General features: G+C 34.6%; 2 protein-coding genes across 6 annotated transcripts; both read left to right on the forward strand.

The window, feature by feature from the left end:
• The first annotated feature begins 1,161 nt into the window (after nt 1–1,161).
• LOC123913934 (serine carboxypeptidase-like 7) lies at nt 1,162–19,078 on the forward strand. Of its 5 annotated transcripts, none has more exons than XM_045964866.1 (15): nt 1,162–1,266; nt 1,308–1,345; nt 8,864–9,014; nt 15,447–15,592; nt 16,338–16,534; nt 16,627–16,729; nt 16,950–16,987; nt 17,079–17,180; nt 17,299–17,385; nt 17,521–17,634; nt 17,724–17,795; nt 17,883–18,004; nt 18,314–18,427; nt 18,701–18,758; nt 18,874–19,078. In XM_045964866.1, exons 3-15 carry the CDS (start codon nt 8,878–8,880, stop codon nt 18,955–18,957), a joined length of 1,374 nt encoding a protein of 457 aa, XP_045820822.1. In that variant the 5' UTR covers nt 1,162–1,266; nt 1,308–1,345; nt 8,864–8,877; the 3' UTR covers nt 18,958–19,078. The 5 variants fall into 5 exon arrangements, with proteins under 5 accessions (XP_045820822.1, XP_045820821.1, XP_045820819.1 ...); XM_045964865.1 differs by having other exon boundaries at nt 1,308–1,344; nt 8,868–9,014; XM_045964867.1 differs by having other exon boundaries at nt 1,247–1,267; nt 1,309–1,340.
• Nucleotides 1,344–5,709, forward strand: LOC123913935 (serine carboxypeptidase-like 7). Its single transcript, XM_045964869.1, has 13 exons — nt 1,344–1,498; nt 1,957–2,102; nt 2,866–3,062; nt 3,155–3,257; nt 3,448–3,485; nt 3,577–3,678; nt 3,863–3,949; nt 4,054–4,167; nt 4,254–4,325; nt 4,411–4,529; nt 4,855–4,968; nt 5,335–5,392; nt 5,516–5,709. The coding sequence occupies exons 1-13, from the start codon at nt 1,362–1,364 to the stop codon at nt 5,597–5,599; spliced, it is 1,371 nt and encodes a 456-aa protein (XP_045820825.1). The 5' UTR covers nt 1,344–1,361; the 3' UTR covers nt 5,600–5,709.
• Nucleotides 19,079–19,195: the final 117 nt, after the last annotated feature.

The raw sequence follows: 19,195 nt of genomic DNA on the forward strand, positions 1-19,195 counted from the left end.
GAATGTATTGTTTAAAAAAAGAAGAAATTAAAATAAAACAACCGAATCGAACCAAATCGATTAGTGTGGTTCAAACAATTTCATTTCTGAAAAACACTAAAAACTAGCCTAAGCCGAACTAATTATACCCCTAATAGGATGGGTCCCGTCTTGTAACCCGATGTATACAAAAACAAAACAAAAATAACAATGAAAAATTGATCTATCTGATTCAACTTCAACGTTATGAAATTGTAGAAACCATCATCTCATTTTACAAAATCAATTTTTTGAAAATTTTAAAAATTGTTTTATTATCCTTAAACTTTTTTAAAATTTTTCAATTATGTTTTTTTTTAATTCATGCTTAGAATACTATAAAAAGTTTATTTACAAAAATTTTAAATTTTTTAAAATGAGAAGATATCAACTTAGAAATAAATTTTGAGTTTTTTTTTCAAAAAACGTTTTATAATGTTAAATAATTATTCAAAAATACAATTTGGTTTAATAGTAGATACTAAAAGATGTTGGTGCCGGTCCTAATTTTTTTCTCTTAGTTCACTTTTTCCTCTATCGGTTATGGGGTGGTTTTAGGTCATTTTTGGCCTAAAAACTTCTCTCTGCATCTTTTTTTCCTTGCTTTTAATCTCTATAATTTTCACATGGATTAGTTTTTAGTTCCTTTCTTTTGTATTTGTGATTTTATCGTCCGAGTGCGGTGTTATGTTGGTTGTCGTCTTGGTACGACGTTGTTTGATTTTTCGTCTTATTGCAGTGTTCGTTTAATTAATATTAAAATATCATCTTCAATTAATTGCAAATTCAATCCATTATTTTGGCACTTGAAATTTTAATCCCTAGACTAACTAAAAAAAATAAGAGATATAAGAGAAAGATGAGTGACAAAGAGGAGAGAATCAAAGTTAATAGAAAAATCACATATGGAGTGTGCATGGTATAAAGATCAATCTAAAGGTGAATAATCTTTGTCTATCATGGACCATTGTTTGCAAATAGTCCATATTCACATATTTAAAAAATGTTATTCGAGGATTAGTCTTTGCAATTGCGCGATTGGTTTATAAAAAAAATAGAAGAAAATTAATTAAATAATATATATTTTTAGTATAATTAATTGATAGAGTAATTTTTATTGGCCACAAATAATATGTACTATTTGTCATTGTTTTGTTGCCTTCTGACTTTAACGAGTAGTACGTCTGTCAGAAATCCAAACGTAGAGGAATATGCTTCTTTCCATTGCAACTTCAACTAAGCTTCACAATTTCTGTTTCAACTCACTTCAACTTCAACTAAGCTTCACAATTTCTCACAATAATTCAGAAACTATCTTGCTGTGTAGTGTAGTGTGATCAGTGATGGGTTGGAGATGTAGCTGTGTTGTTGTTGTCTTAGTAACTCTAATGCTTCTTCTGCCATTTATGGTTTCTTCAGCTTTTATTGTCAAAAACCTTCCTGGTTTTGATGGGGATCTTCCATTCAAGCTTGAGACTGGGTGAGGTTTTTTTCTTCTTTTATTGAAGTTGAATTATTTTGCATTATTTTTTTCATTCATTGATATAATCATATTTTATTAGTTCAATCATGGTATATGGCTGTGTTGTCGTGGTTGGTTGAAATGGCCATAGTAATTATTTAATTTAGTGTCTCTGTGAGTATAGCTTAGTTGGTAAGAACATTATTACATGTAATATGCAGGAACAAAATTCGAACTCTGCTACTCTCAGTTATTAATCTAAAAAGTAAAATTCTAGTTACTAAACTATCTGACCAAATATATATATTTTAGTACTAATTATGATTTTAAATTACGGTTGTGGTTGTTGCGATTGAGGTCATTGCAAACTGTTGTTGCAGCGTGAAACAATTTTTAATTTTCATGAAATTTAAAGTGGCACCACCATGCCACTTCACTATTTAGTAAATTATAATTGTGTATTAATGAATGTGTAGATACATAGGAGTGGGAGAAGGAGCAAAAGTGCAAATATTTTACTATTTTGTGGAGTCTCAAAGAAATCCATTCATCGATCCAATTTTACTTTGGTTTGTTGGTGGTCCTGGATGCTCTGCCCTTTCAGCTTTCTTTTTTGAAAATGGTAAATCATCACTTCATTTAATACTTACTAGTAACTAGTTACTTTTATGATTATTGGTTAAAATGTGAGTGGTTAGTTTCATATCGCCTATAAATGTACATAACAGAGATGACTCATATACCTAATGCTTTAAAGCTTTGGGTCAATAGAAGCCGAAGGTTTTTGACGTTTTACAATTTTAGGGGGGTATTTGATGAATTTTGAAATTTCAGGGGAATATTTGACATTTCACTCTATATTTAGTTCACTCATGTGCTCTTTATTGGAAACCTGCTAAGATTAGGAGCCACTTTTTTACTGTGCCTCATGTACCGGCAACACTCCCCATCTATTATGAGATTTAGGATCAAAAAGCACCATTTTTAGGGTAGATAAACTAAGTTGGGACCAAAATTACAACAAATGTGATAATTTAGGATCAAAAGCTTGACAAGTTTGTTGGTGCAGTCATTTTTGTGCACATGGATAGTAATCTTCAGATCCTGGTTAATGAGCTTCAGTTAAGGACGAGTCAGTCAACAGAACTCAAGTTTGAATCCTAGTTGGAAACAATATTGGTCAAACTTTATTTTTCTTTCGGCCGAATTTCAGATTACGAGGGTCCTTTCACTTAGAAACTAGAGTGTCAAGACAAGAAAAGTTACTCTCACTCCACAACAAATTATTTTCTACTGGTTTTGATGAGAAATATCAAAATAATAGGGAAAGTGCAAAAATAAAACAAGGAAGATTTAACATGAACTGCATTGTTTATATATTACAGGGCCTTTAAGAATGGAAGAAAATTACAGTGAGAACCTTCCAAAGCTAAAATTGAATCCATATGGTTGGACACATATGTTGAATATGATATACATAGATATGCCAGTAGGGACTGGATTTTCTTACTCAGAAACACAAGAAGGCTACTATAGCAGTGACACACTTTGGGTGGAACATACATATTCTTTTTTACAAAAGGTGAACCATTTTTCTACTTCTATTGTTTATGATTCATCAATGCAAAAGTATATTATGGGTGTAGCATAATATTCTTTTTACTTTCTATGCAGTGGTTTATTAATCATCCAAACTTTAGCTCAAATCCATTTTACATTGGTGGTGGCTCATATTCAGGAATAACTACTGGTCCTCTTGTTCAAAAAGTATATGAAGGTAAATACTACTCAGATTTATATACGCGGTCGGTCCGTCTACTTTTATCTGAAATAAGATTTTAGTTCACCTATTTTTAAATTCGGGACAAATAATACATTTAAGCCTAATAATTAAGTAGCTCGTAACAAATGTTATGGTTTAAATTTGGTCTTGTTTTGTATTTCTTCAATACTTCTTTGAAGTGCAGGATACATAGCAAAAGTTGTGCCACACATAAACATCAAAGTAAGAAACATCACAAAACTATTTTTCTATTTTGCTAAATATTTTCTAAACTACTATATATAACTAATTGTCTGATTATTATCATCATCAGGGTTATGTGATTGCAAGCCCGGCCGTTGACCAATATCAGCCTATCAACACGAAAGTTTTATATGCATACCATATGACTCTAATACCAAAAGAACTCTATGAGGTTATTTTTCCATTATTCTCTAAATTATCTATTTCTTCAAATTATAATCAATCTTTTTTTTACAACAAAACTAAAATTATGACTTTCTTTCTTAATTTGCATCTATCTAGCTATGAAGGTGTCATGCTTTCATATTTATGTTTGTTAACTCTTTTTACACAACAACTCAAAAATGTTGTTGCAGTCATTGGAAGAAAATTGTAAGGGTGATTATGTAAACATCGATCCAGATAACACAAAGTGTCTCTCAGATTATCAAGATTATTCTCAGGTTAGTATGATACTGCATGTACTCTTGGTCTACTATCATTGTCATAGTGATCAAGTTATGCATATAAACCATAGTAATTGATCATATAAACCATTATTTTGCAGATAGTTCGCTATATAAATCAACAACAAATTTTAGAACCTTATTGTATCACTACACCTGCTGTGAACCAAGTAATTCAACAACCAGTTCAAGATGATCAAGAATTACGGTGTAGAGTTAAGAAAATCTCCTCTTTGTCCCCTTCCTCCCAAATTATCATATATGTAAAGCTAACTTGATTTAACTGCCAACTGCATTTTAGAGTTATTATCATATTCTTGTTAACATTTGGGCAAACGATGAAAATGTGCGGAAAGCCCTTCATGTCAGAGAGGTAATTAATTCTGCATAATAATGTGTCATTATAGTTTAATGATTACTACTTATCAAAATCAATTGAATTTTTCATGGAACTAAAGGGAACTAAAGGGGAGTACCTGAGGTGCAACAACACTCTGGCATACACACACAATCTAGCCAATGTTGTAGAATATTATCTCAATCTCACACATGCAAACCTCCAAGCTCTCGTTTATTGGTAACTTCGATTCCAGCACACTTTGTACATTACGTAGCACTATTACTTTTGATTGAAAGCGTGTATGGTGTCCAACACGGTGTTGGACGTGACATGACATGACGTGAAAGACACATTCACTTAGGTTATGTCCATTCAGTTCTATTTTTGAAATTAGTACTAGTGTCTACATGTCAGTTTCAGTGTCACTGTCATTTATGATGTTGGTGACTTTGTCGTAGCATCATAGGTACAAACATATCCTAATTTGGATCATTCTTTTCCAGTATTCTTATTGTTATGTATATTATACGACGGTACTCATTTTTTGGCTGATAAATTGCAGTTCTGATCTTGACATGTCAGTACCACATATTGATACACAATCTTGGATCAAGTCATTCAACATGAGCATACATGACAAATGGCGTGCATGGTTTGTCGAAGGTCAAGTTGCCGGGTAATTATATATTTATCGGGTCAAAGGAAACTATGAACCTATTTGCATCGACTTATTTAATTTATCTATTAGCATAAATTTTATGAGGCTGTTTGGTAGAACTTATGAAAACAGCTTATGATAATTTTCATAAATTTTGTTTTAACTTATTTTCATAAGTTTTCCAAGATAGATTATGAAAGTAGCTCCTGACATATATAAAAATTAAAATTTATTTATCTTTACTTTATCTTTTGCTCTAAAAATAGCTTATGTAAACTTATACATAAACGTTTATCACAATAAGCGTTTGTGCTATAAGTTGTTTATCCAAACAGGCCTTATATATGTACCATTTTATTAATTACATACATGGTTCTTCTACAGATTCACAGAAATTTACAAAATGAAAGCAGACCACTACTTAACATATGTGGCCGTGAAGGCAAGTATAGTCTTAAATTTGATAATGCTATTTTAAGTTATTTTATCAATTCAATCAACAATTATTGTTTTTGGTAAAATTTAATTGCAATATCAATTGATTATAAAATTATTGTCAAGGCAGGGTGCTGGACATGTGGCCCATACATTTAAGCCCAAGGAAGTTTATAATATGATCAAGAGGTGGTTTTCATTTTCTCTTATCTAATTGTGGTTCTATAAGATAAGATGAAGTATTTTTTTTACCACGTATTTTAGTTGTTAGAAACACTTAAGTGTAAACAGGGGAAATTTTAATATTCCAGTAAATTGCAGCTATCAACTGAGTTATACTTACTTACGTGATATTTTTTTTTTTTTTTTTTTGAAATGGCAAAATTTTATTAAGCAAATTCAATACAAGAAGTACAAGAGATGTTAAGCAAAGATAGCAGAAAATGCACAATTCCAAAGGAATATCCCACAAAAACCAAGACAAACACCCGAAACAGAGACCACTAAAAACCAACACCTCCCTAGCATAATACAATCAACCGTCACCAGCCTAACAGAACCAAAACACCACAAAGACAATACCGAAAGTGGAAACTAACGGTTTAAACATCCCCGAAGTCCCAAGACCATTCGTAAAACAAACAAGGCAAGGTCTTCATTCTAGCTAAGCTCCATTTCTAGCTCAACACTTTGATCTCCTCCACAATGACCTTAGGATCCAAGACACCGTTAGCAAAAATAGAATTGTTCCTCGCCCTCCATATAGACCAAATGGTAGCGTGTCAAATCAACAAAAAACTCAAGTTTATTTTCTCCATTAATGTCATCTTTTTTTTTCTTTTTTATAAAATCTCCATTAATGTCTGTTATTTTTATCTATTGAAATTCTCTTTTTACAGCTTTGGAACTCCATTATAATTTGAACTCTTCTCTCCCGACCCCCCTCATTTCTTTTCTACCCCCAAAAATTTCATTTTGCCCCTTGCGGTTTGAAATTTTTTTGCCAACAAACTTCGGTTTTTACGAACCGAAGTTTTTAAACATTCATTACCTACAGTTTCAAAGATTTCAATTTTGAAGCTGTGTGACTTTTACCTACGGACATTCACCGTTGCCATAAATCAAATCAAGCTGTGGACTATTACCTACGGCCATTAGCTGTTGCTATAAGTCAAATTTGTGTTTACCGTCTGTCACGTGTCCACATCTAACAACGTCAGTCAAAAAATTTACGGGAGGGACTAACTTATTAAACGGAAGAAAAGATGAGGGACCAATTTGAAACTTTTTAAAAGATAAGGGACCAACTTAAAACCTAAAATAAAGATAAGGGACCAAATGTGCAATTAAGCCAAACTTTTTTAGTCGTAACCAAAAATAGTCTTTAGCTTGTAAAAATATTTTCAAGAAATCAAACAGGAATATCAGGACCGTATGTATCCTTTGGAGCTGGAATAGCCATGAACGGATTCACGGTAGTATGAGGAAGATTAGTGGTAAGAAAGTTGATATCTCACTCTACTGTTAGAGTATCTTTCAATATAAGCGTCGTATCAATTGTCTGCTGGGTTGAAGAATTCACAAGAGAGTGACCATCTGGCATCCAATTATCTAGCCAAAAGTTTTTTTTGTTGACCATCTCCCATTTGCCAAACTATGTGACGGCGGAACTGTTCTGCGATACCCACCAAGGCTTTCCATAAGGGTGAATCATAAGGTTTTCCGTTGATAGATACTCGAAGGTCGGTGTTTATACCATACTTGCTATATAGGACTTTTCACCAAAAATCATCCGGACGATTTATCATATTCCAAAAAACAATTCATAAAAAAAACTTCATTCATCTGATGAGGACTCGTAATACCAAGCCTTCCATCAACTTTAGGTAAGTAACAAACCTCCCGACTAAACTTAATAACTTTATTAGAGCTAGACTTTCTTTTTTGACGCAAATTAGAGCTATTGTTTAAGATTAGAATAAAGTTTGAAATGTTGAAAACTGTTAATGACATCTATGACTGGACTCCTAAAAAAATTCTTATAATAGTATAGCAGCTACGAGTTCCTAAAAAATTTTAAAAAAATCAATAATGCAATGTATTCTCTCTCTAACTTTAATTATAAGTAAATATTTGATTTTTAAATCTATTAAATAATTGATATGTTTGTTCTATATTAAAGATTAGATATATTATTTAAGAGTATTTAAATGAAATGACGCGAGTCTCTTCTCGCTTAACAAATGTTCCGTGTTCGATCTCTAGCTTGAGCAAACAGTGTGTTAAAACTCTTAGAGGGAGTTGTCACCGGTATGGATCATACAAGTTCAGGGAATTAGTCTCAGTAGTTGTGCGCACAGAATACCTGATTTAAGTAAAAAAAAATTAAAGTATATTAGTTATTCAATAATATAAAAAATATTTTTAATTATTTTCGAGCAATACTTTTACAAATATTTTTCACATTCACATATTTAAAAAAAGTAGAAAAAATTAAAATAATATATATTTTTAATACAATTTAAAATGAGTGCCACCAAATAATACACTCATTCCGTTTCAAAATTTTAGTTTTTTTAAAGTTTTGCACACATATTAAAAAATATTCCTTCCGGTCCTATATATAAGGAACACATTGAAAAAAACACACATACCAAGAAAATTTATTTTTTTATTAAAAATTCTAAAATGTTATATGTTTTTCCAAAACTAACATTGATAATGTGTCTGTCTAATTAATGCATAACATTGTAATAAGTTGCATTTTACACAATTTAATAAAGGTATATAAGAGATTATCTATTTAATAAAGAATAAATTTAAAAGTATTTCTTTGTATCAAAAAAAAAAATTAAAAGTATTTCTTATAAAAAAACAAAAAAAATTTCAAAATATTTCTTATACATAAAACTGGAGGAGTAATAAAGATCCATAGGTTAATTTATTTTTACACAGAAAATTTAGCAATTGAAAAAGTGGACATAATTTGGACGTACATAAACCATTTTAATTTCCGACCCCACCTATCACCCCACGAGTTTCATGGCCACGTGTGTACTTTCACCATTCTACGGTATATATGACAACATTGTCTCCCAGTACATTTAGGTTGCGGTAAAATTAGTAGAATAAAATTAGTATTTAACAAATTTAGCTATTATAAATATAAAATGACATAAAAATATATGGTTAGTGGATTATTTTTTTTTGTAAGTGTTAGTAAGTAGTTATTATATAATTTTTAAAAAATAAATAAATAAAACTAATAAGGATAAATATGGAATAAAATGAAAAAACTATAAACTATAAACTCATATGCTACTTGAAATAACATCTCAAAAAAAATTTATCAGTCAGAGAAATTCGTTACCAAACACTTCAGATTCTTATCAAACAACCTTATAAGCCAGCTTCTTCTTCTTTCCCGTTTCAGTTTCAGCTCACTTCAACTTTCCACTGAAGTTGACAGAAACAATCTTGTTGTGTAGTGTGATGGGTTGGAGATGTAGCTGTGTTGTCGTTGTCTTAGTAACTCTAATGCTTCTTCTGCCATTTATGGTTTCTTCAGCTTCTATTGTCAAAAACCTTCCTGGTTTTGATGGGGATCTTCCATTCAAGCTTGAAACTGGGTGACTTTTTCTTCTTCTTTTATTCAAGTTGAATTATTTTGCATTATTTTTGTGTTGTAGTGGTTGGTTGAAGTCATTAGAGTTCCCGTAAGTTGTTAGCGACATTACACATATAAGAGTTGAAATTTCTGATATTCTGGTTATTAGACTATTTGATAAAAAATATTGTTTATAATTTATAAGCTAAAAGACTTGTTTGGTAACAGTATTTTAAAAAAGAGTTTATAGTTTATTTTGCTGACTTGTAGCTTGCATCAATGCCATTGAACTATAGTCTGATTTTATACGGTTACTCACTCATATTATATGATCTACCTTTTGTATTACAAAATAGAAGAGTTTACCAATCGTTAGTTGGTTTAGTAGTGATTGACGCTGAATTTGGTAGGGAGGGTTGCAGTTCGATCCCCCACAACTACGATCAGAGGGGGTTAGAACCACTTGATGCCAGAACTGACTCCCGAACCAGATTAAACTGGTGGTGAAAAAAAAATATAAAAGTTTGATGATGCATAATCAATTTTAACAACAATTGTCTTAGTTTACACTATCACATATCTTATTCCTTATCATCATGATGGACGCAATTTTATCTAACTTTTTAACAGGATTGTGTCGGATATATTACATTAAAATAAATTTAAATTTAAATAAAATAAAATTTCAGCATACACAAATTAATAATATGATAAAATATAAGAGATATTACATTGATAAATTTAAATTCCTATCTTAATTAAGAATGTCCTTTAATGTTTTTACATTTATCAGCCAGTTGAACCGCTAATTTTATCAAACACTTTAATTAGCTTATCAGTTATAAGCTATCAGTCATAAGCTATAAGCTATCAACTAGCTTATCAGTCATCCGTCATTTTTTGCCAAACAGAGCCAAAATATGATTAAATGATGACATTTTTTTCCATAGGTTCTCATTAGTAGATATAATTCTATTTGAGGTGTGTCAGACAATAAATATTAGTTGCAGGCGCATGGAGGGGTCCGGTCAACATCAGCTGGTGTAATAAGGGAACTTGGTTATACAGAAGAGGAGATGTCAGGTAATACACCCAACCTTTTTGGAATTCCTGCAGATCCATTGGTCAATCATGTAAAAGACAAGGGTGAAGATCCTTTGTTGGACTTAGTGGGGACAGATCTTTTGTTGGAGGATGAGCCTACCTTTTGTAGGGGTGGGGCACAAGTTGACTTGGGGAAGTGTCACGAGTACGAGGTAGCTGCAGGTAATAGGGTGGACAATTGTGATACATGTGAGGTGGTGGGCCAGCCATGTGAGGTGGATTTGGGTGGTAGTGAGTTTTCTGGTGTTAAGGGGGGGTGTGAGAAGGACCATCAAGTGATTTTGGGCCCGAATACTTTGCGGACCAGAAAGGGAGATTTATGCATTCATGGGCCTGCTACTAATTTTATTAGTAATTTTGATGGGATATTTTTAGCCAAAGGCCCTACACCTGAGAGTAAAGCCCAATTACCAGGTACATCCAATAAGACTGCCTCTGCAAAAGAATCTAGAAGATCGTGGAAATCTTGTGGTTCTTCTAAAACTCACTCTGATAAGTCGAAAGCCATTCCTAGTCTTCCATTCAATAAATTGCGTATGCTTGCTGGGAAGACTCATCCCGCATCTCGCCGTAAGAGGAGCTTCAAATCAATGGGTGGGGGAAAGAAGGGCGATGGGAGTCATGCAGATTCAGATTCGATCCATGAATCTAACTCCTCCTCATCTGAACATCACGTGTGTGCGACTGGTCCTGTTGGTGTTGAGACTGAAGTTGTGTTATCAGGTAGTCCTGGTAATCCTGAAGATCATGTAAGGTTAGCTGGGCATGCTGCATCAGGTACAGATGAACTTTTACATTCTGATGTTGAAGGTGGAGATCGTTTAAGACAAAAAGTGGAAGCAGAAAAACTTATTGTGTTGGCGGAAGAAATGGGAGTGAAGTTTAATGGAGATGTTGGGGATGTTTTGAACCGTGTATTGGTGTTGGAAGGTAGAGATCGTGAGGAGAAGGAGGGGTGGGAGATGAGAAGGGGAAACTCAAGTGTTCAATGATAGTGGGAACCTTTAATATTAGAGGTTTGGGGAGTAGGGTGAAGAGGAGGAAAGTTAAGGAGGTGATAAGGGTGGAAAAACTCGATTTCTTGGCTATACAGGAAACAAAAATGGAGGAGGTGTCAAGTTCTTTGTGTTGTTCTCTATGGGGTAGTGATGACTGCAATTGGGTGTTCCTTCCGGCGATCGGTAATAGCGGTGGAATTCTTTCAATTTGGAGAAAATCACTAGGTTCCCTTGTTTTCTATATTACTGGTAATGGTTTTGTTGCTGTTTGCCTGGATTTGATTGACAAACATATCCGTGTTTGCCTCATTAATATATATGCTAAGTGTAGTATAGCAGCAAAACGAAAACTGTGGAGTGATATTTTAATGACAAAGCAAGGTTTTGGGGATGTTATTTGGTGTCTGGTGGGCGATTTTAACTCGGTGGTGGACGGTAGTGAGAGGAGGGGCGTGGCTGCGGATGTGGATAGCAGTTCATCAAGGGAGATGAGGGAATTCAATCAGTTTTTGGAAGAATTGGAGTTGGTGGACTTGCCCATCATTGGAAGACAATTCACTTGGTTTCATCCGAATGGGATAGCTATGAGCAGGCTTGATAGAGTATTGGTGTCGCCGGGCTGGATTCCGTTGTGGGGAACGCCGAAGGTTTGGGTTGCGAATAGGGATGTCTCGGATCATTGTCCGGTTATTCTCCGGTATGATTCGGCGGATTGGGGTCCCAAACCTTTTCGGTTTAATAACTTTTGGCTACAACATAATCAGTTCAAGGAGTTAATCATTAACTCTTGGAACTCACAACACTTCTCCGGGTGGATGGGATATATTCTTAAGGAACGTCTCAAGGGCCTTAAGGGTATCATTAAGCGTTGGAATGGTGAGGTTTACGGTAGACCGGAGGAAAGAAAGAAGACTTTGGTGGATCAGATTAAGGTTCTTGACTTGAAGAGTGAAGTCACAGGTATCTCCAATGAGGAGGTAGTATTACGTAAGAAGTTGTTTGATGAATTGTGGAGGGTCCTTAAAAGTATAGATGCGTCAATTTTCCAACGCTCTAGATCCAGGTGGCTTAAGGAAGGTGACGCCAATACTAAATATTTTCATCAACTTATGAAGGCAAGAGGGAGGTTAAATAGTGTTTCGGCTCTGCTTACGGATAATGGTTGGGTGGAAGGTCCTGTTGAGGTTCGTCAAGCTACAGTTTCTTTTTTCCAACAGCACTTTGCAAATGTTGATTGGGAGCGTCCTACTCTAGATGATGTAATTTTCCCGGTGTTATCTGAAGACAGTAATAGAATTTTGGTTGCTCCTTTTACAATGGAAGAGATTGAAGAGGCAATAAATGAGTGTGACGGTTCGAAGTGTCCAGGACCGGATGGATTTAACTTTGCTTTCATTAAGGAGTTTTGGGATGTAATGAAGCATGAAGTTAGAATTTTCTTCGACCAATTCCACGGTAATGGTTGTCTTCCAAAGTGTCTGTTGTCCTATTTTCTAACACTTATTCCCAAAATCAAATTACCTCAAGGCTTAGGTGATTTTCGCCCCATATCTTTACTTGGTTGTTGGTATAAATTACTAGCAAAAGTTTTGGCAGGAAGGCTTGCTAGTGTGATTGGTAATTTAATTCCTAAGACCCAGTCCGCGTTTTTGAAAGGGAGGCAATTGGTGGAGGGAGTGGTGGCGGTGAATGAGGTGATTGATTATGCGAAGAAAGCAAGAAAGCAGTGTTTAATTCTAAAAGTAGATTTTGAAAAGGCCTACGATTCAGTGGATTGGGGCTTTTTGGATTATATGCTTTGTAGATTTGGTTTCAACTCAAAGTGGAGATCTTGGATGAGGGCTTGTGTGTGCGGGGGAAATTTGTCGGTGTTGGTTAACGGCAGTCCTACGCAAGAAATACCAATAAAGAGAGGACTTAAACAAGGTGATCCCCTCGCTCCACTCCTATTTCTCTTGGTGGCCGAAGGGCTGGGCGGTCTAATGAGAAGAGCGGTTGAACTTACTAGATTTCGGCCGTTTCTGGTGGGAGAGGGACGAGCGCCTGTGTCTTTACTCCAGTACGCGGACGATACGTTGTGCATCGGTGAGGCTACAATTGACAATCTCTGGGTTTTGAAAGCGATTCTTAGGGGTTTTGAAATGGCATCCGGTCTCAAAGTTAACTTCTGGAAAAGTTGTGTTATAGGTGTTAATGTCTCAACCGATTTTCTTGGAATGGCGTCAGATTTTCTCAATTGTAGAATTGGCAGAACACCATTTAAATACCTTGGCCTACCTGTCGGTGCTAATTACAGGAAGCTGTCAACATGGGAACCTCTGTTGGAATCTGTAAGGGGGAGGTTAGGGTCATGGAGAAATAAATATGTAAGCTTAGGGGGGCGGATTGTACTAATTAATGCTGTACTGAACGCAATTCCAATTTTTTACCTGTCATATATGAAGATGCCGTTAAAGGTGTGGAGACAACTTGTGAAGATCCAACGAAATTTTCTTTGGGGAGGTATTGCTAACCGAACTAAGACTTGTTGGGTAAAGTGGGATGATGTGTGTAGACCAAAAGATGAAGCGGGGTTGGGTATTCGGGACCTCCGGTTAGTTAATACTAGCCTTCTTGCGAAATGGCGGTGGAAGCTGCTTTCAAATGAGGAGGATGCAGTGTGGAAAGAGGTTGTTATAGCAAGATATGGAAGTGATATTATTGGTAAGAGATTACTAGGGGCTATAGATGCACCAAGGCTGGCATCCTCTTGGTGGATTGAGTTGTGTAAACTAGATGGTGAGTCTCGGTGGTTTAGTTCAGCAGTTGGGAAAAAAGTGGGTAGAGGTGACTCTACATCTTTTTGGAACGAATTGTGGATTGGGGATCAATCTTTACGGCAACGATTTCCTCGTTTGTTTGGTATTTCTAATCAAAAACAGGAGATGATTCATAATATGGGTATTTTGATTGATGGACAGTGGCAGTGGCAGTTGATGTGGCGCCGTAATCGATTTCAATGGGAAGAGGATCAATTCCGTGAGTTTGTTGAGATTATTGCTCCGTTTGCTCCCGTGGATAATCCTGACAGGTGGTTGTGGCTTGGCGATGGAATTCAAGGATTCACGGTTAAATCGGCATATGTGTTGCTGGAAAATTTGGTGCCGGTTAATCGGAATTTGCAACCTGTTGAGGTTTTCGTGTTCAACAGACTCTGGAAGTGCGCGACTCCTTCGAAGGTACGAGCATTTTCTTGGCAATTGCTATTAAACCGTGTTCAGACAAAAGACAATCTTTTTAAGCGCAGGATGCTTCTTATTGATCAGCAGAACTGTGTGTTTTGTGGCCATATGACTGAAACAGCGGCACATTTATTTCTTCACTGTAACTTTACAGCAAAGGTTTGGTATGGTCTTACTAGTTGGTTGGGTTTAACGCTGATTATTCCTCCTAATATAGCCACTTCTTTTGCTATGTGGGCAACATGTGTTAATTCGAAAAAACAGAAGGCAGGAATGCGTTTGATATGGAGCGCGTTTATGTGGATCTTATGGAAAAGGAGAAACGATTGTGTGTTTAATAATACTGTTACTGCTGTTGAAGAGGTGTTGGAACAAGTTAAGGTACTGTCATGGCAATGGTTCATTGGGAGGATGGCAATGGGGCCGTGTATACTGTACGAATGGAAGTGGAATCCGATGGATTGCATGAATCGATGATGGGTGGGCTTGCGGGCTTGTTTTTTTTTTGCTGCAACTGTGTTTTGTGAATTGCTGTATTATGCTTTAGTGTTGCTGCGTTGCCTAGCTCATTTGTGGCTTTCTTGTTCTTTTGTTCTGCTGTAGCCTTTTTGTATTCCTTTTCTTCTGCTTTTTGCTCTTATAACATATCTTATGTTATATGAGTTTTGTTAATAAAAGTGTTCTTTGTTGCTCAAAAAAAAAAAAAAAAAAAAACACTACTAAATATGGATGACAATATCTGAGATTTGAATGTTGATTCGTCATATTGTGGTGAGTCTAACACTTTTCGCATATATCTTAACACAACAAGGGTTGGTTCTAGTTGAAGGAGGCAGACTCCCACAACGTGGCGAACTGATGTTTAAATTCAGTATGAAAGAGATACTCCATTTAATTCCCAACACGCCTCAAATAAGATTACCCTCATAGGAGGAATCAATGAAAAATAATAAAAGTATGTCAACTTAATTAATTTCAGTTTTTCAATATATTTAAGCTTAGTCCCCTTAAAAAAAAAGGGTATTGTCCTCTTAGTTAGCAAAGGCATGACAAGTGAAGTAGAATGAGATGCTTATTTACAAAAAAAAAATTAACTAATTAAAGAAATTATAATTGTGTATTACTGTGTAGATACATAGGAGTGGGAGAAGAAGCAAAGGTGCAAATATTTTACTATTTTGTGGAGTCTCAAAGAAATCCTTTCATTGATCCAATTTTACTTTGGTTCATTGGTGGTCCTGGATGCTCTGCCCTTTCAGCGTTCTTTCTTGAAAATGGTAAGTCGTCTCTTCATTAATAATTAACTAGCTACATGGTTCAAGTGTGAGTGGTTTAGTCTCACATTGTAATCGGAAAAATGCCTTAAAGCTTTAAGTGGAGATGTAGTGTTTTTTTCTCTTGTGGTCCGGGAAGATTAACCTGTTGTGGCTCTTGACGTTCCCTAGACTCCCCAACAATGTTTTCATATTCACACAATTCAATAGAAGACTTTGTTTTCAATTTGGATCTTTGTCTAACATAATTGATCAAGCAAATGCTCACATGAATCTCAAGTCTCAAAAACCTTACTCTTCTTCAACATCCTTAGTTACAAAGATTGTTCGTCTTTACTTTTAATTAGGCTCATTACCTATTTTTAGGGCACCAACTTCTCAACTTTTGTTTTATTTTTTATTAAGCACATTTTGACTGCAAACTACTTGGGGCAGATAAACTGAGTTGGGACCAAAATTAAGTTTGTTGGTAGCAGTCATTTTTTTTGTTGCACATGGATAGTAATCTTCGGAACCTGGTTAATGAGCTTCATTTAAGGACGAATCAATTAGTAGAACACAAGTTCGAATCCTAGTTGGAAACAGTATTGGTCAAACTTTACTTACCTTCTGGCCGAATTTCAGATTACGAGGGTCTTTTCCCTTTGAAACTAGAGTGTCAAGACAAGAAAAGTTACTCTCGCTCCACAACAAATTATTTTCTGCACGAAATAAAACAAGATTTAACATGAACTGCTTGTTTATACAGGACCTTTAAGAATGGATGACAATTACAGTGGGAACCTTCCAAAGCTTAAATTGAATCCATATGGTTGGACACATATGTTGAATATGATATACATAGATATGCCAGTAGGGACTGGATTTTCTTACTCAGAAACACAAGAAGGCTACTATGGCAGTGCCACACTTTGGGTGGAACATTCATATACTTTTTTACAAAGGGTGAATCATTTTCTACTTCTATTGTTTATGATTCATCAATCCAAAAGTATATTATGGGTTGGAACATAATATTCTTTCTACTTTTTATGCAGTGGTTTCTTGATCATCCAAACTTTAGCTTGAATCCATTTTACATTGGTTGTGGCTCATATTCAGGAATACCTACTGGTCCTCTTGTTCAAAAAGTATATGAAGGTAAATACTAATCAGACTTAAATGCACTTTTGATCCGTCTATTTTTATCTGAAATACGATTTTAGTTCTCCTATTTTTGAATTCGGAGTTTTAGTCTCAATGTTTTAGTTAAAATAGAGGAACAAAAAATACATTTAAACCTAATAATTAAGTAGCTCGTAACAAAGTTTATTTGATGATTTAAATTTGGCCTTGTTTTGTATACTTGTTTGAAATGCAGGATACATAGCAAAAGCTGTGCCACACATAAACATCAAAGTAAGAAACATCACAAAACTATTTTTCTATTTTGCTAAATATTTTCTAAACTACTATATATAACTAATTGTCTGATTATTATCATCATCAGGGTTATGTGATTGCAAGCCCAGCCTTTGACACATATCACTATATCGACACGAGAATTTTATATGCATACCATATGACTCTAATATCAAAAGAACTCTATGAGGTTATTTTTCCATCAGTCTCTAAATTTGCATCTATCTAGCTATGAAGGTATCATGTCATGCTTTCATATTTATGCTTGTTAACTCTTTTTACACAAACACTAAAAAATGTTGCTGCAGTCATTGGAAGAAAATTGTAAGGGTAATTATGCAAACATCGATCCAGATAACACTAAGTGTCTCTCAGATTATCAAGATTATTCTCAGGTTAGTATGTGATACTGCATGCACTCGTAGTTTTTTTTTTAAAAAAAACTTGGCATTGCATGCACTCATAGTTATGTATTTGGTTTACTATCATCAAAAACATAGTAATTGATGATATAAACCATTGTTTTGCAGATAGTTAGGTATATAAACGAACCACAAATTTTAGAACCTCTCTGTATCACTACACCTGGTGTGAACCAAGTAATTCAACAACCAGTTCAAGATGATCAAGAATTACGGTGTAGAGTTAAGAAAATCTCTTTCTCTCTGTCCCCTTCCTCCCAAATTATTATATATGTAAAGCTAACTTGATTTAACTACCAACTGTATTTTAGAGTTATTACAATATTCTTCTTAACACATGGGCAAACGATGAAAATGTGCGGAAAGCCCTTCATGTCAGAGAGGTAAATTAATTCTGCATAATAATGTGTCATCTATAGTTTGATGATTACTACTTATCGAATTTAATTGAAGTTTTCATGGAACTAAAGGGAACAAAAGGGGAGTTCTTGATATGCAACAGGACTGATTTGGCATACACACACGATCTAACCAATGTGGTAGAATATTATCTCAATCTCACACATGCCAACCTCCAAGCTCTCGTTTATTGGTAACTTCGATTCCAGCACACTTTGTACATTACGTAGCACTAGCACTTTTGATTGAAAGTGTGTCTGGTGTCCAACACGGTGTTGGACATTACATTACATGACACATTTACTTATGTTATGGCCATTCACTTCTATTTTTGAATTAGTACTAGTGTCTACATGTCAGTTTCAGTGTCATGTATGATGTTTGTGTCTTTGTCGTAGCATCAAAGATACAAACATGTCCTAATTTGGATCATTCTTTTCCAGTATTCTTATTGTTATGTATATTATATGACAGTACTCATTTTTTGGCTGATAAATTGCAGTTCTGATCTTGACATGTCAATACCCCACATTGATACACAATTTTGGATCAAGTCATTCAACATGAGCATACATGACAAATGGCGTGCATGGTTTGTCGAAGGTCAAGTGGCCGGGTAAATATATATTTATTGGGTCAAAGGAAACTGCAAGCCTATTTGGATTGACTTATTTGAGCTTATCTAGTAGCATAAATTTTGTGAGACTGTTTGGAAGAACTTATGAAAATACTAGCTTATAACAATTTTCATAAGTTTTTTTCAACATATTTTCATAAATTCTCTAATATTGATAAGTGTTTGTATTATAAGCTTTTTATCCAAACAGGCCCTATATATATGTTCCATTTTATTAATTACATACATGGTCCTTCTGTATATTTTACACAGATTCACAGAAATCTACAAAATGAAAGCAGACCACTACTTAACATATGTGACCGTGAAGGCAAGTATAGTCTTAAATTTGATAATGCTATTTTAAGTTATTTTATTGTTTTTGGTGAATTTTAATTGCAATATCAATTGATTATTAAAATTATTGTCATTCTATTGTAAGACAGGGTGCTGGACATGTGGCCCATAGATATAAGCCCAAGGAAGTTTATAATATGATCAAGAGGTGGTTTTCATTTTCTCTTATCTAATATCTAATTGTGGTTTGATACGATTGAGTATAATAATGTTTGTATAACTTGTAGTTATCAATTGAGTTGTACTTACGTTATAATATAGTTAAAATACTCGAGTTTACTTTCTATGCTAATGTCTTTCATTCATATATATATTACTTATGCTGCTTTTGATGGTTTCTTTCTTCCCATACCTTGCAAACTTGTGGAAATCGTATTTTTGGGTTATGTCTTTGATGCATTTGGCATGGTG

This window comes from Trifolium pratense, linkage group LG3 (genome assembly GCF_020283565.1).
Source record: "Trifolium pratense cultivar HEN17-A07 linkage group LG3, ARS_RC_1.1, whole genome shotgun sequence".
NCBI classification, from domain to species: Eukaryota; Viridiplantae; Streptophyta; class Magnoliopsida; order Fabales; family Fabaceae; genus Trifolium; species Trifolium pratense.